At 43.7% G+C, this 21,476-nt stretch overlaps 1 protein-coding gene across 1 annotated transcript in view; it reads right to left on the reverse strand.

Annotated features, from left to right (window-relative positions):
• Positions 1-1,275: 1,275 nt before the first annotated feature.
• Positions 1,276-21,476, reverse strand: part of LOC120914297 (class I histocompatibility antigen, F10 alpha chain-like) — a 55,764-nt gene continuing 35,563 nt past the window's right edge. Inside the window, exons 4-8 of the mRNA XM_040324930.1 lie at positions 15,637-15,915; positions 13,301-13,399; positions 11,070-11,102; positions 2,272-2,317; positions 1,276-1,624 (exon numbers count right to left, since the gene is read on the reverse strand). Coding sequence (XP_040180864.1) covers positions 2,274-2,317; positions 11,070-11,102; positions 13,301-13,399; positions 15,637-15,915 — 455 coding nt within the window. The 3' untranslated portion in view covers positions 1,276-1,624; positions 2,272-2,273. The remainder of the gene's footprint in view (positions 1,625-2,271; positions 2,318-11,069; positions 11,103-13,300; positions 13,400-15,636; positions 15,916-21,476) is intronic.

Raw genomic sequence — 21,476 nt, forward strand, 5'->3', positions numbered from 1 at the left:
CACCCGTCGGAATTCAAATTCGGCGGGTAGGGTGTGTGTTTCATTTAAATGAAGCGCTTCCCCGCGCCGAACGAACTGCGCATGCGCCGTCCCTAAAATTTCCCGACGTGCATTGCTCTAAATGACGTCGCAAGGACGTCATTGGTTTTGACATGGACGTAAATTACGTCCAGCCCCATTCACGGACGACATACGCAAACAACGTAATTTTATAAATTTTCGACGCGGGAACGACGGCCATGCTTAACATTGACTGCACCTCATAGACCCAGGGGCAACTTTACGCCGGGAAAAGCCTGGCAACTCCACCTTTCCGAAAGACCTGATACTCTAATGCCGCGTACACATGATCGGAAATTCCGACAAGAAAAGTCCGATAAGAGCTTTTGGTCGAAAATTCTGACCGTGTGTAGGCACCAACAAAAGATTGAGAGCAGGTTCTCTATTTTTCCGACGGAAAGAGTTTCTATCGTAAAATCCACTCGTCTGTATGCAATTCCGACGCGCAAAAAAACATGCATGCTCAGAATCAAGCAGAAGAGCCGAACTGCCTATTGAACTTCATTGATCTCGGCTTGTCGTTCTTGACAGTCTGAAGATTTGTGTGACCGTGTGTCTGCAACACAAGTTTGAGCCAACATTCCGTCAGAAAAAATCCACGATTTTCTTGTCCGAATTTTCGATCATGTGTATGCGGCCTTGTTTACACCTGCATTGCACTCCGAAGAACAACCCGAATTTGGACCACTCTTCAGAGAGAATTTGACAGGTGGTGAGGAGGCATATAAGACATAATCATCAAGGAGCCAGCCTCTTCCCATTCCTTTGAAGGCTAACTATCTTCATAATCTATGGCTGGTTTTCTAGGCGCTAATTTTCTAGTATTTTGCCAACTTCAGTCCTTTTATATTCTCGCCAAATATACTATGCTTTTGAAGAAGCGTGTCCGCACGTGAAACATGTAAAGCCCTAATTTTCTCCAATCAAATTCAATCTATTAAATCTATTGCTGCAGGTGTTGAGCCACACTTTCAGGACATAATGTTACTATGGAAAGAATCTAGCGATCTTCCTTAAAGTCTTGTTACCAGTGTGGTTTCTCCACTAGCTAATGAAATGTCTTGATTGGATGTTTGTATATTATCTGTGTTATGTAAAGGATTTTTAGAATTCAACTTTATTTATGTATTTAAAATCAAAAAATTATATTTTTATAAAAACGTCTATTTCTGTGCCTACAAAGTCCAAAAAAAGCCCCTAATTTTTCCTTTTACAATATCAAATTAGCCATGAACATCTATGAAATTTTCCCTTGAAACAAATCTTATAGCAGACTGGATGGTTCCTATGTAACCCACCAGCTGCTAAATGTATATAATATAAAGGGCACCAGACAAATATCTGGTATGAGTGGTACAGATCCTAAAATTTCCAACAATCATTATCAATTGTTCCCAACAATCCTAATATCAGCTACGGTAATTATATCTGCACATGAAATGCCGATTATGGAATATGACAGGTTCTCCCTAAATCACAAAATGCGTATTTCTAAACTGAAAGAAGCCAAGCTATACATGTATACAGACAAAGGAAACAGTCGGCATTCTTCTCCTTTGTGGACCTGCAAAGACAAACAAATTAAGTAGAATTACTTTCCTATATCAGAAGTCTTTTTACTCTCAGAAGAATTTTTACATAGGAATACATAAATGTAGTGAGAGGTACTGTATTCTTTAAATGTGAAATGGAGCCTTCACCCCAACATGTTCTACACAATGAAAACTCTTGTAATAAATGCCCTTCCATGGATAGTACAGATCCCTTTTTAGAACACAATTTTAGACTGTATATTATTTCTTTACACACTTTGACAGTTTAGCACAACTTGTGAAAACTACACAAAAGACAACAAATCTACAAGCTTCAGAGACAGCCAAGTTCTCCTCTTTTCCTCACCCAAAGAAGAGCCCTGATCAGTCTCAAGTGTTTGCCGTTTTTATGCAGTCAACCAATAAAAAAATGTTTTGTGGGGAAGAGGCCCTTGACCTCATCAACATGGGGACAAGGTGCTTGAGGGGATCCCCGTCCCCCCAACCACCCACCCATGTTGTTGGCATGTGACCTGGTATGGTTCAAGAGGGGGGCTGATTGCTTGTCCCCCCCCCCCTTTTCCTGGCCTGACAGGCTGCATGCTCGCATAAGAATTTGGAATGGATTTTAAGGGGACTCCATTCCATTTTCGTGTGTAATAGGGAACTGAAAACTTACATTCAGGCCTTCTCTGCATTGGAGTTGTCAGACGTGGTGTCAGAAGCTGCAAAATATACATCAGTGATTATCATGTACAGTACATCTATTATACTGCAAACAGATCTATATCAGTATAATGGCAGATAAAGCTCACACACAGGACCTGTATACATTGCAGCTACAGACCTAGAAACACAGCAACAGGAACACAGAAATAGTCATAGGAACACAGCAATAGACACAGGAACACCGCAATAGACACATGAACACAGCAATAGACACAGGAACACAGCGATAGACACAGGAACACAGCGATAGACACAGGAACACAGCGATAGACACAGGAACACAGCGATAGACACAGGAACACAGCGATAGACACAGGAACACAGCGATAGACACAGGAACACAGCGATAGACACATGAACACAGCGATAGACACATGAACACAGCGATAGATGTTACCGGTCCCAAAATATAGATTAAGGGAACCGATGATTGTAGACGTACTGATGTGATGTGATCATCTCGGCGGGTACTACAAAAATACACGAACAGGAAAATATATGACCATGCTTCTTTATGATGTGAAATGAGTTTCACTTTTACATAACAATACATACAGTTTTTTATAGTTACATGTTTATAATTGATAACATAACAACAGTACAGATTGGACTGAAATACTTTAAAACATAGCTGCAATAATGAATACCATTATATTTTAATAAACATACATTTCCCTTTTATTCTGTGTTATAGACACTTATCTTTATCTCTATGGCACACTTTAGCTGTGTCATAATGAGAGTTACACTGCATTGCTTATAAATATAAATCCTGAAGCAATTCTCTCTTTTGACCACTAGATGGCGCACCTTGCATAAATGTACAAGCAGTGTATAACCTGTCCATGTGGCTATTAATCCTATATCATTTTACCATGTGCTTCTAATATATATAACTTTGCATAAATCAGGTTGAAATATACCCATATATAACAGTCTAGTGCTTGCAATAAACAGTTGCTCCGACCAGTACAATAGTCCTAGGGTTTTTCGCTATTTTCACTGCTCTCAACACATGCTGCTTTGAAAGTCTAATTACAACAAAACTATTGCACAAAATCTACTAAAACTTTCTCCTGCAACTGCTCTAGATGTTTAGGAATCTTTCTAGTACAGTTTAGTAAGAATGAGAATGGTTTAAAGTACATACCTACAAAAATACACGAACAGGAAAATATATGACCATGCTTCTTTATGACTAAAATGAGTTCACTTAGTCACATGATGCATGTGGCCTTATATAGACTCTGTTCGGGTACCCTCTCTGCCATCTACTGGTTGTTTTATAGAATAGCAGGATATCAAAAATAACAATAAAAATAAATGAATGTAGGCTATGGGGTGCCTGTTTTGTCTTTCATGTGATACCCCAGCCCGTCACACTCTCCCCTCCTTTAGTTAATGGCTCCTGACATTACACCTAATTGTTCTCTGAACTCTATTGAGTTATTTAAGAAACCCAAATAGGTACTTGCTGCCACCACGGAGCTATGTTAACTACCTGGTATGTCATGGGAGTAGCTAGCATTGTAGGAGTTTGTACGGTGTGAACCTGACTTGGTCTGTAGGTTGGCTGACCTAGTGTATCATATGTAAAGATCTCTTTAGACTTAGTTTGCCTGGTAGATCTTCTTACAGGAGTTGAGTCTTCTCCATCAACATCATTCTCTCTTAGCATATCTTGGCTCACCGGTAAGTCTTGACTTAATGGGTGTAATTCTGCAGTGTCTAGTTCCACCATGTCTGAAGCCCAAACTTGGTCACCAACTACTGTTCCATCATTTTGTTCTTGTTCAAGATTGGGTGTGGTAGTTGTAGGATAGAACTCTGGAGCAGAAATTCTTAATGGCGGTTTCTGTACGTTTTGAGAGTTTTGTTGAGGCACAACGTGATCATGACTTTCTGTAGTCTCCGGTACATAAGAATAATACCATCCTTCATCATCAGAACCTTCCTTCTCCTGGTTCAGATCCATGCTAGTCTCTTTCCTGTTACTTGATTGTCTTTTGTTCATCGGTACTCTTGGAATGTGTCTTTCAATGGGTAGGTCATTTACTGGTAGTAACAGATTTCTGTGCAGTACTCGAATAGTCTTTTTACCACTTTCAGGCTGAATTTTGTACACAGGCCCATCTTTGATTCTTTCTACCACTTTGTGTACTGATTCTTCCCAGTATGAACGAAGTTTACCAGGACCTCCTCTTTCAGAGAGATTTCGCACTAAGACCCGATCACCCGGTTGGAGAGGTGCTCCTTTTATCTTCTTGTCATAGTACTTCTTCCCTTTGGCAGATGATTTTTGGCTATTCTCGGATGCGATCTTGTAAGCTTCTTGCATTCTGGATGCCCATTTCTGAGTAAATGTTGGTTGACTTTCTGATTCCTTTTCCAAATTTAGATTGAGCATTAGGTCAATCGGCAAACGAGGAGATCTCCCATACAATAGAAAGAATGGCGAGTATCCAGTGGCTTCATGCCTGGTGCAATTGTATGCATGAACCATGTGTGGAAGATGTTCTTTCCAATCTGACTTTTTCTCTTCCTCTAAGGTACGAAGCATCTGTAACAAAGTACGGTTCAGTCTCTCCACTGGGTTACCCTGTGGATGGTATGGGGTAGTTCTTGAATGAGAAATCCCTGCCAATCGTTGCAATGTCTGAAACAAGTTGTTTTCAAATTCTCTTCCTTGATCATGATGGAGTTTCTCTGGATATCCAAAACGTGGTATGAAATCTTGAAAGATCTTTTCTGCTGCCGTTTTTCCAGATTTGTTCTTAGTTGGATACGCTTGTGCAAAGCGTGTGAAATGGTCTACCATTACGAGTATATACTCATATCCTCCTTTGCTTCTCTCCAAGTGGAGGTAATCAATGGATACTAGCTCCAAGGGTGAACTGGTAGTAATCCCACCCATAGGTGCTCTTTCTGGGATATTTGGACGCTTTTGTTTGATGCAGTTACACGTCTTCAGCACATATTCATCAATGTCTCTTTGCATAAATGGCCAGTAAAACCGTTCACGTGCTAGGTGGATTACCTTGTCAGTGCCAATGTGACCCATGTCATCGTGAAGGCTTCTTAAGACCAATGGTTTTAGCTTTTCTGGTAGAACTAGCTGTTTTCGGGTTCCAGAGTGTCGATATAGGATTCCTTCCTCCACTATGAGTTTGTTCCATTCGTGTATCAAACGTCTTGTTTTACTGGTCATACTTTCCTTTTCTTTGTGGTTTGGAGTCCAATTGTTCTCCTTAAACCAGACCACTTCTCTAATGTTGGTATCATCTTCTTGTAATGCTCTGATATTCTCCTGAGTCATTGGGCAGATTGTCCGTCCTTTCAGCAATTCTTCTGCCACATCACTTTCTGAGTGAAGAGTCAATGAGGCCACCCATGGTGCCTCTTCTTCGTTGACAGCTTTGCTCCCTTGCCACATAGCTGACACAACCTCGAATGGTACAAGCTCTGTGTACTCACTCAGATTCTCAGTGAGTTCCACCGGAAATCGTGACAGTGTATCCGCGTCAGCATTCTGTTTACCTGGCCTGTACTTGATATCAAAGTGGAAATCGGCCAGCTCACCAACCCAGCGATGACCCACAGCATTCAGTTTGGCGGTACTCAAGACATATGTCAATGGGTTGTTGTCTGTATAGACTGTGAATGTTGGAGCGTAATACAGGTAATCTCTGAATTTGTCACAGATTGCCCACTTGAGAGCTAGAAACTCAAGTTTACCAGAGTGGAGATGGTAATTGCGTTCCGCTGGGGTCAATGTTCTGGAGCCAAATCCAATAACACGAAGGTGTTCTCCTTGTCGTTGGTACAGTACAGCACCTAGGCCTTCATTGGAAGCATCAGTGTGTAAGATGAAGGGTAAGTCAAAATCAGGGTATGCTAGTATCGGTGGATTGGTTAGCATGTCCACCAATCTGAATACCACAGCTTGATGTTTGGGTGTCCATTGGATCGGTGTTTTAGATGGCACTTGTGTTTTATTCCCGACTCTCTTTGTAGGTTCCCCGCGCCGGTTTTTGGTGATGGATGTAGCAGATTCTTTCTCCGTGTTCTGCAAAAGTTCATACAGTGGTTTAGCAAGTCGAGAGAAATCTTGAATGAAGGACCTGTAGTAGCTCAGGAATCCTAACAAAGTTCTGACTTCTCCAACTGTTTTTGGTTCTTTCCTTTTCAACTGCAATACCGCTTCAAGATCATTTGGGTCAATTTTTATGCCTTCTTCTGACACCATTCGCCCAAGGTATCGAATCTGTCGTTTAAAGAGTTCACACTTCTTCGGTCTAAGTTTGATACCATTCTCGCGCATTCGACTAAGCACTTGCCTAAGATCATCGACATGCTCCTGAAAAGTTTTGGAGTAGCAAAGTACGTCATCCAGGTATGGAGAACAACATTTGTCTCTGATGCCCTCTAGTACATTCTCCATGCATCTCTGAAAAGCTGCTGGGGCATTAGTCAATCCGAACGGAATACGATTCCACTCCAGGAGTCCCCAGGGGGTGCTGAAAGCTGTCAGGTGTCTGGAGTCTTCGTGCACAAAGCCTTGATGATACGCACTACCCTGGTCCAGGATTGAGAACCATGTAAATCCTCCTAAGCTATCCAGCAGATCTTGTATTCTAGGTAGTGGATGTCTATCTGGAATAGTCTTCCGGTTTAACTCCCTAAAGTCCACACATAGTCGTAGGCTCCTGTCCTTCTTCCGAACACAGACAACTGGTGACGAGTATGCGGAAGAAGATTTCGTTACCCAACCTTGGTCAAGAAGGTTTTGGACATATTCTTTCACTTCCTGATATAGGGGTTTCGGTATCGAATTGTAGCGTTTCTGGACAGGAGTTTCATCTTTCAGATTTATCTTCAGTTTCAGGTTTGGAATGCTTCCTATGTCTCCCTCATCTCGAGCAAAGACATCTGATTCGTCATATAACATTTGTCTCGCTATCTCCTGTTCTTCTTCTGAGAGATTATCCAAATTGACAGGTGGGTGCCACTTAACAAATTCGTTAGTGGGTAGCTGATTTGCAGCGTCCACTTGATTCAACTGGTTTACATGAAACATTCTTTTCTTCTGGTCAATTCCCTTTTCATCGTCTTTATTTGGAGAAAATGGTAGAATCTCAGCTGCTGGAGAAATGGTACCCAATACTGTTCTGGGTGGAAGGTAGATATCATGTTCAGCACGGTTCAGTATGGGTATCTTCACTAGTTTAGAGAAACCGTTTGGTACATCTACCACTGAAGGAAATAGTTCAAGTCCTTCTTCAACTGGATATTCTGGAAGTGGTTCAAATGGCATGATTCCTCCTTTCGGCCATGCTCTAATTCTGCATTTGACTTCACCAAGCTCGCCTCCTTTGATCTGGAGTCCTTTCTTCCCCACTTTGACCACACGACTATCGGATATTTCTCCTGGGTCAGTTGCTTGACTGACAGCATTGACAATGTTATTTGCTACACTTTGTCTTACTTTCATGGCTTCACTTAGCAAGATAGTCAGGTTTTGGGTGCTGTTTGATCGGTCACGGTTTTCTCTAATCAATTCTTCGATAACATTAAATCCAAGAAGTGGATTGTCGTTACAGCAGTCGCTCACCAGTATTGGCACATGGATGGCTGAGTTTCCATGTCCACTACTTTCGAATTCCAGGAGGACTTCAATCCATCCAATGAATGGAATGATAGAACCATTTGCAGCTGTAATGGATAAGTTGTCGTCACAAAGTAAATCTTGTATGTGTCTAATAGAGACACCGGGTAGAAACTTTTCTAACCATGCCTTCCCGACAATGCTGACCTGAGCTCCTGTGTCCATCAACATGTCAACCGGAACCCCATTCATCCGACAAGACAATAGGCATTTTCCTCCAATTAATTGTGCTACGCGTTGTTTGGAGCATCCATTCTCTTTTGGGAGTGTCCTAGTTGACCGGTGGGTGAATACCCTATTTACCTTAGCATGGGACAGATTATTTGAGGTGGTCACTGGTTGTCCCTTTCCCAGTGACCGTCTGTAGTTTCCTGACTGCCTTCTTTTCTTCAAGCAATCAACTGCTCTGTGTCCTGTCCAACCACAGTAGAAACAATGGTAGCAGTTCTGACTCTCTCGTTTGATGCAATCATCACACCTGGGCTTGCAATGAGCTGTATCTGGAACTTGAACATTGGTTAGTGGCTTAGTCATTCGGTTTTCCACAACAGGAGTTTGCTTCATCATCTTCTCCAGGTTCTTCGTGAGAGCCGAAACCTGTGTTGTTAGTTCCATTAGTGCAGTGTGATTTGCTCTAGCATCTCCCTCAACTCTCCTTTGCACTGTTTCTTTTTCACTATTCCCTGGTGTCTGTGACAAATGAACAGTAAGATGTTTATGTTTAGGTGCACTGTTTAAGCGTCTCTGCCTTTCTGTTTCTTCATCAACTGATCTGGTGACCTGCTCTATGACAAAGTCATCAGTTACTGTCAAATCAGACACGTAAGGCTTGATATCTCGTCTGACATTAGAATTTTTCTCGTTTAGTCCCTGATACAGTGTATGAAGGAATACGCCTTGTACTAGCTTTTTGTCATAGTTAAACTCTAGCCTATCATGTTGTGATGTAAACAGAATTTTTTGTTTTAACCCTGCTAGCCTGTAAACAAATTGTTGTGCTGTCTCTTTTTCTTGCTGTGTAGCATTGCTAAGTTCCTGAAATAACTCAGTACCACTTCGTTCTCTCATATGTGACTTCAAAAACTTTTTCAATTCAACAACAGTAAGATCCTCTTTGTCAGTCAACATATCTTTAAAATGACCAGGTTTGATTATTCTCAACACTGTGCGTATAATTTCAGATTCAGGGAATTTTTCACTTAGACCCTCGTCAATCTGACGGCACACGCTACTGTAACTCATGTCCGAACCATGATCTGAAATTACACCACCATGCATTTTGAATTCCCTACGTGGCAATAAAGCAACAACATCAGTTAATCTCACCACCTCCGATCCCTGTTCAGTCCTTGCAGTCCCACTACTCATTTCTTTAGCAGTGGTTGCAATGTTCACAGTTGGTGTACTTTCCTTATTGAGTTTTAGTTCATCGATCTTGTCTTGGATGATGAGCAGGTAAGACATGCCTTGATCTTCTAACTTCGCCAGCTGATCACTTCTCATGTAGTCTACAATAAATTCAACGAATTCCATTTCGCTTGCACCAGTCACTGATGGAACGTCCACGTCTCTTTCATCATCCAGCGTAATAGCGAGGCTATACAGCTGTTCTTTACTCAGCAGATGAATTTGTTTCCGGATACCCCACATCAGCGCACGACGAGGGGACGCCATCTCTGTTGCACTCACACGGCAGACGACACTCGCGACTCTCCTTGTAGCTCTGCAGTCGACTCACACTCGTCTCGCGTTTCCCTCTCACTGGTACACAACGAATCCCGGACGAGCCCCCAAAATGTTACCGGTCCCAAAATATAGATTAAGGGAACCGATGATTGTAGACGTACTGATGTGATGTGATCATCTCGGCGGGTACTACAAAAATACACGAACAGGAAAATATATGACCATGCTTCTTTATGATGTGAAATGAGTTTCACTTTTACATAACAATACATACAGTTTTTTATAGTTACATGTTTATAATTGATAACATAACAACAGTACAGATTGGACTGAAATACTTTAAAACATAGCTGCAACAATGAATACCATTATATTTTAATAAACATACATTTCCCTTTTATTCTGTGTTATAGACACTTATCTTTATCTCTATGGCACACTTTAGCTGTGTCATAATGAGAGTTACACTGCATTGCTTATAAATATAAATCCTGAAGCAATTCTCTCTTTTGACCACTAGATGGCGCACCTTGCATAAATGTACAAGCAGTGTATAACCTGTCCATGTGGCTATTAATCCTATATCATTTTACCATGTGCTTCTAATATATATAACTTTGCATAAATCAGGTTGAAATATACCCATATATAACAGTCTAGTGCTTGCAATAAACAGTTGCTCCGACCAGTACAATAGTCCTAGGGTTTTTCGCTATTTTCACTGCTCTCAACACATGCTGCTTTGAAAGTCTAATTACAACAAAACTATTGCACAAAATCTACTAAAACTTTCTCCTGCAACTGCTCTAGATGTTTAGGAATCTTTCTAGTACAGTTTAGTAAGAATGAGAATGGTTTAAAGTACATACCTACAAAAATACACGAACAGGAAAATATATGACCATGCTTCTTTATGACTAAAATGAGTTCACTTAGTCACATGATGCATGTGGCCTTATATAGACTCTGTTCGGGTACCCTCTCTGCCATCTACTGGTTGTTTTATAGAATAGCAGGATATCAAAAATAACAATAAAAATAAATGAATGTAGGCTATGGGGTGCCTGTTTTGTCTTTCATGTGATACCCCAGCCCGTCACATAGACACAGGAACACAGCGATAGACACAGGAACACAGCGATAGACACAGGAACACAGCGATAGACACAGGAACACAGCGATAGACACAGGAACACAGCGATAGACACATGAACACAGCGATAGACACAGGAACACAGCGATAGACACAGGAACACAGCGATAGACACAGGAACACAGCGATAGACACAGGAACACAGCGATAGACACAGGAACACAGCGATAGACACAGAAACACAGCGATAGACACAGGAACACAGCGATAGACACATGAACACAGCGATAGACAGGGTACTCACTGTTGGTGCTCTTATAGCCAGCCCTTGTCTTCTCTGAAATATAAAGACATAGGGTTAGGAACCAAAATATAAAAAACTTATAAAAAACTTTTACTTCTATATTTTCAAATCGGAGAATTTTGCATTAAAAAAATAAAAATTTTAAAAGGGAATTGTATAGTTTGCTTTGTATAAGATGAAAAATTCAGATTTTTTGTTTACCTGTAAAACTGCTTTTTTGGAGTACATCACAGGACACAGAGGAGTTAAAGTATAACTTTTTTCTTAGTTCCAGTGGAGAGGGATTAAAATTCTTGGCAGTTTTTAATTGCTGTCTGTGTCTCCATTAACCACTTTAGACCCGTAAGAATTTCCCCCCTTCTTGACCAGGCCATTTTTTGCGATACGGCACTGCGTCGCTTTACCTTACAATTCAGCTATCGTGCAATGCTGTATCTAAACAAAATGTACACCTTTTTTCCCCCCACAAATTAGAGCTTTATTTTGATGGTATTTGATCACCTCTGCGGTTTTTAATTTTGTGCTATAAACAAAAGGAGCGACAATTTTGAAAAAACATGATATTTTTTACTTTTTGCTCTAATAAATATCCCAAATTAAAAAAAAATGTTTCCTCAGTTTAGACCGATATGTATTCTTATACATATTTTTGGTAAAAAATAAAAAAAAAAGCAATAAGCGTATACTGATTGGTTTGCGCAGAAGTTATAGCGTATACAAAATAGGGGATAGATTTATGGCATTTTTATTATTTTTACTATTAATGGTGGCAATTAGCTATTTTTATCGGGACTATGATATTGCAGCGGACAAATCGGAAACTTTTGACACTTTTCTGGGACCAGTGAGATTTATAAAGCGATCAGTGCTAAAAAAAAAAGAAACTGATTACTGTATAAATGTCACTGGCAGGGAAGGGGACAACACTAGGGGGCGATCAGGGGGTTAACTGTGTTCTCTAGGTGTGTTCTAACTGTGGGGGGATGGGACTGACTAGAGGAGGAAAGAGATTGTTGCTTCTACTTAGCACATGATCCGTCTCCTCTCCCCTGAGAGAACCGGGAATTGTGTGTTTACACACACATACAGATCAGATTCTCGCTCTGTCACAAGTGATCGCGGGTGCCCAGCGGTCATCGCATCCGCCGGGCACTTGCATCGGCTCCAGGGACACGCTGTGGGCACACATGCGCCTCCTACAGCATCTTAAAGGCCTGATGTACAGCTATGACGGCTCTCCCAGGGGAGCCATCCTGCCGCAGTATAACTGCCACCATATGTGATAGGCTACCTCATTAGCCAAAAGGAAGCTATGGAGCGGAAAGAAGAATGTCCCTGTACAGTATAGTATGCACTCAATACTTGGTCGGGACTCCTTTAGCATGAATTACTGCATCAATGCGGTGTGGCATGGAGGCGATCAGCCTGTGGCACTGCTGAGGTGTTATGGAAGCCCAGGTTGCTTTGATAGTGGCCTTCAGCACATCTGCATTGTTGGGTCTTGTGACGGGAATCACTTTGAGTGGGGGGCTTGTGGAACCCAGCTTGGAGATCTCTGGAAACCCCCGTGTCTAGCTCCCCTAGCCCCTCCTATGTGTAAATCACCCTGTGTCCATTAGGGGCTTAGGGTGACTGAGAACCCCAGTCTGATCTGTGCTAGTCGGACTTGCTGTACAGCCACACTGGAATGTTGTATAATATATTGTGTGTTGTCTCGTGCTGTTCATGGAGTTCTATATCTGTTTGTACATGTGTTTCAATAAACAGTCTGTTGTTTTTACCCTAAGTAGAGTTACGGCTAATAACTGGGAGCTCTGAGGGATCTTGGATCGTGTGGTACCAGACAGAGGAAGCATTTATGGTGGGCAGACACAGGTCTTGTGTCTCATCTTCCTCTTGACAATACCCCACAGATTCCCTATGTGGTTTAGGTCAGGCGAATTTGCTAACCTATCAAGCACAGCGATACCATGATCATTAAACCAGGAATTAAAGAGTGTAAAATCTGATGCAGCTGTGCATGGCAGCCAATCAGCTTCTTACTTCGGCTTGTTTCAAATAAGCTTTGCCAAAAAAAATCTGGAAGCCGATTGGGTTTCATACAGAGCTGCACCAGATTTTACACTCTCCTATTTTAGTAAATCACCTCCCTAATGTGTTTATTCCCTACAGTAAAAAAAAACATTGTTAATGTGCCAATGAAATTATTATTCCCTAATCCTTATACTTACTTATCAATAAAACAATTGCAATAATAATAGCAAGAACAACAATAACTCCAATAACAGCTCCAACGATCACTCCGACTGAAGGACCATTGCTTGGTGGATCTGACAAAGATAAATATAAAGAGAATCAGATGTCGGTGAGTCTGGGATTCTTACACACATATTATTGAGTTCACAAAATTGTGAAAACCATTAGCCACCATTACATACATCACTACTGCACCATATAGAACAGTGGGCAAATACAATTGGTAAATTAGTTAAATGGAACAGTAAATACAAATTATAAGCTAAGTAAAGATGGGTGCTAATTAATATTTATGGTAATAAAAATATAGAAAAATTAATCTTCCTTCAAATGTATGAGGAATAGAAGGCGGGAATTTCCCAGCACACAGATTACCTCCTATACAGCACTATGTGATGTGTATACTATAGATGGGGCGTACACACGAAAGAAGAATACAAACAGGAAGGTAAGAAGATTTAATTGCAGACTTACTGGCAGCTGATGACTTTTAATAAGGACAGCCGAAGCCGAGCAATCGTTGGTGAGGGAATCAGAAAGTGAAGCGTTGCGGCTTCACTGCCCGATTCCCTACTGCGCATGCACGAGCCGTGCGGCGCTATGTGAATGGGCGGATGTCTCCTGGGACACACACAAGGTCCCAGAAGACACCGCTTCCCATTTCCCAGAAGGCATCACGAGGAGGAGAAGAAAGAAGAACGCCGCGGATAAGGAAGTGGCAGATTAGGACGATCTGCCTAGTAACAGCCATTTCTGGTAAGTATATATTAAAAAAAATAATCACATTTTTTTGTAGCCTTTCTGGCTATTTTTTTTTATAGGGTGGACCTCCACTTTAATTCATACAATGCATTAAGGTGAAAAACCATGAGGGTTTACAGCCCCTTTAACTGAACAAACTAACACATTTAGAATCTGATTGGCTACCATGCACAGCTGCACCAGATTCTGAGTGCTTCAGTTTTAGTAAATCTCCCCCACTGTGTCTCTTCACCACAAATACACCTTCCTGCACATTTTTTTTATAGTTCTTCAAATGCAGCAACTCATAGCAGCCAATAACATATGCTCTGCTAAAGACAGACTGTTACAAGATAGATTATGATTGGTTGCTGTGGGTTAAGGCTAGGTTCACTCCTCTGTGTGTGGCTGCAGGAATCGCATCTGTCCCCGCACCCACCCGCAGCTAAATCATAGGAGACGTGTGGGGCTGCCATTCATTCTGAATGGCACCCCCAAGCATCTCAGCATGCAGTGTGTTTGAAGGTGTATGCACCTTTTTTGTGGAAACACAGGCACAGCAACCAGTATATTTTAATGGGCTGCTGTGACCGCGCAAACGTGGGCCGCACAAAATGTGGAAGTGTGAACCTAGGGTTATTCACATAGGGCTAACAAATATCTTATTCAGCGGGAGTGGGACTGCCATGTGTGAAGATCCCATTGAAATGTCCTTGGTATTTCAACATTAGAATCCTATAGAGAGATTATATTCCACATAGGATAAAAAAAGAACTTTAGGCTCCACTTGCACTTGGAAATGGGGGCGATTACCTGTCTGCATCCAGGGTCGATCATTCACAAGTAATCGCTCCATTTCTTTTACTGATTACATGCCAGCAGCCACAATTAGCTGTGGAAGCTCTCAGCCTCCTATTGCTTTTAATGGGGCTTCTGCCTGCAGCTAATTGCTGGGAACCCCCCTTTGTCTCCTGCATGTATGCATGTCACCCCATTTGCAAGGTAAAAGGAAAAGATAGAGAAAGAAAGCTAGTTTTTGTCCAGAGTGGGGCTTTAATAAAATTTTCAAGAGAGTCTGCACTCGTTGCCCACACTGTTCTAGGTTTCATATACAGTGTAACCTTGGATTACGAGCATAATCCCTTCCAGGAGAATGCTTGTAATCCAAAGCACTCGCATATCAAAGCGAGTTTCCCCATAGAAGTCAATGGAAACGAACATAATTCGTTCCACATTGACTTCTATTGCATGCAATACCGCATTTTGCCAGAGTTGGGGGGAGTGGCGCCAGAGAGACTCGGAAATACTCGGAGACCACTAGGATGCACTTGTAAAACACTCTAAAAAGGAGTATTTTCGAACGGCTCCGAGTGTCACCGGCACCCCCGCACCTCTGCCCAAAAGTGGTACTGCACACGGCAGAGTCTTGAATCTTGCTCGTTTTGCGAGACGCTCACTAACCGAGTAAGGATTTAAAAAAGATAATTGCTTGTATTGCAAAACGCTCGTTAAACGCGTTACTCGCAATCAGAGGTTCCACTGTACTGTATTTTGTGTAAATATCACTCACCCCACTTTACACGGAGAGTCTCTTCCCCCAGACTGCTGTGCTCCACATGACAGGAGTAAGTGTCTTCCTCCTTGTTTGGCACTTCCACACTGACTCTGATCTGATAGGTGCCATCAGGATGGGGGAGAATTGGAGTCATTTCATCTGAAGGAATATGGTCTGTCCCATTTCTCATCCACTTCACATCCACAGGTCGGGGGTGAAACCCGTACACCAGACACTGAAGTCTGGTCACATCATCCGACTGACGATGACCCCACACCTTCACCTCTGGGGGCACTGAGGGAGAGAAAGAGAAAGAAAAAACAAAAATCAGCTGGCTGTAGAGAAGGTCACATGTTCTGATCATTTTTATATGAAGATTATTTAAAATTGTTACTTCCCTTGGATAGATCTGTGTAAATTAGGACACTCCTAGCCAATCAGACAGTGAATGGGATAAAAAAAACAGAGCATGTGCATGTGAAGTAAAAATGTAGAAGCTGCAGAAATCAGTGTTAAAGTGGCTCTAAAGGCAGAAGTTTTTTTTTACCCTAAGGGCTCTTTCACACGGAGCGCCCGTTCAGATCCGCCTGCCAGTTTTTTTTTGCGGACCTGAACGGGCGCTCCGTGCTCCTCTATGGAGCCGCAGATGTCAGCGCTGACATCCGACCGGCTCCGATCCACCAAAGTGTGACGGAGGAAAAACCTACTTTTCCATCCGTCTGGTGGATCGGGTGAACACCCCCCATAGGGAGAGCGGAGAAAAGACAGGGCGGTCCCTGCACAGTGTGCGGGGACCGCCCTGTCATCTGCCGGCACAGCGGGGATCAACGGAGCGATCCCCGCTGAGCAAGCGGAGGTACACGGGGCGGATCATTACTGATCCGCCCAGTGTGAAAGAGCCCTAATGTGTTCTATGCATCAAGATAAAAACCTTCTGTGACCAGTTTCCCCCAGCACCCTGTTATAATTAATTGTATAATATTCTGGTGGAGATGTTAAATTCAGTGAGGCCTCAAGACAGATGAACTGAAGGTCTTTGCAACTTCATATGTTTTCCAAGTTTCAATGGATCAACCATTCGAAAATATATAAGCCTTGTGCTGAAACAGTCACCTGAACAATAGTGGCCCTTTTCACAAAACCAAAGATATTTACCGGTCCTTGTTGGTAAGATTAAAGGATAGACCCAATACGGCCATAAAGGTTACACAGATATGTAACTAGACTGTTATCACATTGAAATCACCCCTGTCCAACGAAACCCATTGTGTTAGACCTCAGGAATTGTGGATACAGCTAAACCATCTCTAAAATATTCATTGAGTCTGGTTAAAGTTCATTTCAAAACATTTTAGGAAGAGATTTGAATTTTATGCAGTCAGTATTATTTTAAAAATACCTATATGTAGCACTACCCCCGGAGGAGCTGCTGCGTGGCACATTTACCTTGTGGCTCTCTGAATTCCTAGGAGTGAATGGTGCGTATAGCAATAGTAAAGGAATGTCCGCAACAGGTGTCTTTTCTGTGCTCTTTATTACCCAGCCGGGTAAAAACAATAAACTGGTGATGAAAGGATAGAGTTGAAGGAAGAAGAACAGCAGATTCAGGCGTAGTATTTGGTAACAGTCCTGCTCCGTATGTAACACTTTCTGTACCACTCCTGCCTGAGTGAGCTTAGTGTACCCGGACAGGCCTCCCTCACTGACCTGGCAGCCGGAGTATCACTCGAACCTTGAACTTGAGGAAAAGTCTCTACTGTAGACCCTCCTGGTATGGACTCAGGGAGACATCTCGGAGACAATACTCCTTGAAGAATTACACCTGGATCTCCTTCTTATCGTCGCCCAGGTACCCACTGACAGGTGATCAATCCTTCAGTTTCCGGCTACCTTGATCCCCGATGGTTTATCAAAATCCTCTTGGATCGCCAGCCTCTCATTGGCTCTCCGCAGATGGACTCCCCACCATTCAGCTATACCGCTTGGGATCTTCAAGAAATGGGAACACAGTCGATCACTGGGTCCCCGCCGCTGTTCAAATGTTCCGGACCAACATTTTCCCGGAACCAGGAACACCATGTGGCACGCACGCCCCGGCCAGGTAGGCCATAACGCCGGGGTGCCGTGATGTGGCCACCCTAAAGGTGGGTGCCACACTGGATGAAGAAGACGAACCCAGACTCAATGGCGTCTGTCCCATAAATACCCTCTCCCAGCATGCCCAGCGAGGAAACTCCTTCCTGATTGGCTGCTGGGAAAAAGCACCCAAGTCTCGACTGCACTGCTGCCACCTATTGTCCTGGGGTGGAACATCACCCCAGCAACGACAGAATGAGCCCACAGCACAGCCAAGCTGAGACAAAGACCCTGTTTTGAACATAACAATTTGGATCAGAGTTTACTAATACTCTGATCACCCTCTAAATTTCAATAGCACCGGTACTTGGAAGTAACCAGGCGCTACATATATTTGATTAAAAGTCACTAAAATTATATATTATTGTGAAGGACTTTTTTGCCTATATGCTTCAGTTTAATTCTCCCTGCTAGTTTAATTGTGTGTGTTAGAGGTAAAAGGTGATTTCATGTGTGACTCATTCCTCTGCCAACAGACTGTTGAAATGTTAATGTCCCTTCCCCAGCCAGCTCCCTATTTTAAAGGGTAATTGATCTATTGTGTGTGTGAAGAAGACCTGTGTTTACCCTTAAGAAATGTGTCTACAGGGTCGGCTCCAAAGTGTCCAAAGTGTCTGCCTTTAATCTGTATGGGAGCCCCCACTGTGTGAGGGGGGGCGGAGATTGTCATTGTAACAGTTTTGTAACTACATATAAGCTAGGTGTTGTACCATTAAAGTCTCTCTTGTTCCAGCACTAAGCTTGGGCTCATGTGTGGGTTATTCGGCGATTCGGTTATTCGGCGATCCCAGGAATATTCCTCCTCGTGGAATATTGGGTGATTTATGGGAAGAAGGGAATGTTTGACGGGGATATCATTCTACTACCGTCACAACTGGTGGCAGCAGTGGGATTTTCCCTTCTACTCTCCTTTACACCAGGATTCCAAGCAGACACTGGAAGAACTACTGGAAGTTCGTGGAAGGATTGCTAGCAACAAAATCAAGCGGGTCATCATAGCAGAATTAATGGAGCTAGACCAGGAGAACTTGGTTGCAGCAACGCCAGCAGTACAAGAGATGGAGACACCAGTGATTCAGGAAGAGGAATCACCAGCCAACAAAGTAATGAGAGAGAAGCTAGCATGGTTGGGTCCGAACCCAACGGCGGATGTGGTGCTGAAAGTGATGGACCTGTTAGCGAAGGAGGCTAAACAAATAAGAGACGCAGAACTACAGGAGGCTAAACAAATAAGAGACGCAGAACTACAGTTAAAACTGGCAGCAGTCCAACAAGCAGCCGCACATTCTCCAAACAGTGAGTACAGCACAGCAGACACATAGAAGATTCCGTTTAGCGCTTTTAAAGCTTTTGATGAAAAAGACTGTGAAATTGATAACTACCTGGCAGATTTTGAGCGACAATGTAACCTGCACCGAATAGCTAGAGGAGAGTGGGTTTCAATATTGTCAGGCAAACTGTCAGGCAAAGCTTCTGATGCTTTCCGGGCTGTGCCAGATCAGGAGATCCATAGCTTCGCCAGGGTTTAAGAAGTGCTCCTGGCTCGTTATGCAGTAACCCCAGAGTCCTACCGACAGAATTTCAGGGACTCACGCAAAACCACGAAAGACTCTTACGTGGAATGGGCATGCCAGTTATCCCAGTCGGCCTCTAACTGGGTTAACAGCAGCCAGGCCACCACCGCAGAGGACATTTTGCAACTAATGCTCCTGGAGCAATTTTACAATCACATCCAGAAGGATGTCAAAGACTGGGTGAGAGATCGCAGGCCCATGACTCTACCAGAGGCCGCTAAGTTGGCGGATGAATATGCGGATACTCGCAAGACGAACCAGGTCACACCACGGGTACAACCTCCACGACCAACGGTGCCCTCACACCCACCAGCCGCTAGATACCAACCTCCTAATAGACCGGTGACATCTAGCCCTCGGTATCCATGCCAGGAGGACAACAAACAACGCTGCTTCTGGTGCAAACAGCTGGGTCACTTCAAGCAGAATTGCCCCATGAACGACAACACCAGGTCAAATTGGTCTCAACCTGGGTACCGCCCACCAGCAGCAGCCCATTGTGTAGACTCAGCTTGGGATCCCCAGGAGCTGGGTGAGGAAGAACCATTGGGCACCCCTTACGGAGCCCTCATGGTACAATCCGTTATTACGGACAACAGGAAACACCATTGTCAGCTGGGCATGGGTAACGGAAAAACCGCCCGGGGGTTAAGAGACAGCCGGGTGGGCGACAGCCATGAGCCGGAGGGGCCCTGGAGGGAGCTGGGCAGAAAGAGGCACCGCCGGCTACCCTCCAAGAAGAAGAGGTCCTGGAAGCCGTATAACAAGCTGACCTGGGAGGAGAAGAAGCGACTGGAGGAGAGGGAGTCGCAGCGGGCATCCCAGATGCGGGCCGAGATGTTCGCCAAGGGCCAACCGGTGGCCCCTTACAGCACCACCCAGTTCCTGATGATGAAGTACCACGAGGAGAGCCTGCAGGACATGAGCAAGCAGGAGCTGATCCGTGAGTACATGGAGCTGGAGAAGTACATAAGCCGCATGGAGGAGGAGAACAACCGCCTGAGGTCACAGCAGGCCGACCCCCCCCCAGGCTCCATGAACTGGAGATGGAGCTGGAGAAGCTCAAAGAGGAGAACTGGCGGCTGCGGAGGGAGCAGGGGGTGGCTGACCCTATGGGGCACTGATCCAACCCCCCCCCCCCTGGACTCTGAGCACCAGTGCTACAGCATTTCAACAAATATCAATTTTTCTTTTTATGAATCTCCTGTGATTGTCACTTCAGAGCCATAACCTGCCCCCTCCCATAGCGGGACTCCTAGACGGCGGCGCACGGACCCATCCGCCGTCTTCACACTGACTTCTGGTGACTCTGCAGATCGCACCAAGACTTGGGGACTGACCGGCGTGTGATCTGACGACCCGGTGGCATACCTGAGTCAGAAGCTGTTGCCAAGGGAGGTCAGTTACGCCACCATTGAAAAAGAGGGTTTGGCCTTGGTATGGGCACTCAAAAAGCTCACACCTTACCTTTATGGCTGGGCTTTCACTCTCATCACCGATCACAACCCCTTGGTGTGGCTTAACCGGGTTTCAGGGGACAACGCCCGTTTGCTACGCTGGAGCTTGGCCTTACAGCCCTATGACTTTACGATTCATTATCGCCCAGGCAAGCAAAACGGGAATGCCGATGGATTTTCACGCCAAGCGGAGTTAACCTCGGACTAAAAGCTCTGAACCCGTCAACCCTACTGGACCAGGAAAGGTCCAACCGAGTTGCCGGAGCAGGGAGAAAAAGGGGGGCCATTGTGAAGGACTTTTTGCCTATATGCTTCAGTTTAATTCTCCCTGCTAGTTTAATTGTGTGTGTTAGAGGTAAAAGGTGATTTCATGTGTGACTCATTCCTCTGCTAACAGACTGTTGAAATGTTAATGTCCCTTCCCCAGCCAGCTCCCTATTTTAGGGTAATTGATCTATTGTGTGTGTGTGAAGAAGACCTGTGTTTACCCTTAAGAAATGTGTCTACAGGGTCGGCTCCAAAGTGTCTGCCTTTAATCTGTATGGGAGCCCCCACTGTGTGAGGGGGGCGGAGATTGTCATTGTAACAGTTTTGTAACTACATATAAGCTAGGTGTTGTACCATTAAAGTCTCTCTTGTTCCAGCACTAAGCTTGGGCTCATGTGTGGGTTATTCGGCGATCCCAGGA

This window comes from Rana temporaria, chromosome 9 (assembly GCF_905171775.1).
Source record: "Rana temporaria chromosome 9, aRanTem1.1, whole genome shotgun sequence".
Classification (NCBI taxonomy): domain Eukaryota; kingdom Metazoa; phylum Chordata; class Amphibia; order Anura; family Ranidae; genus Rana; species Rana temporaria.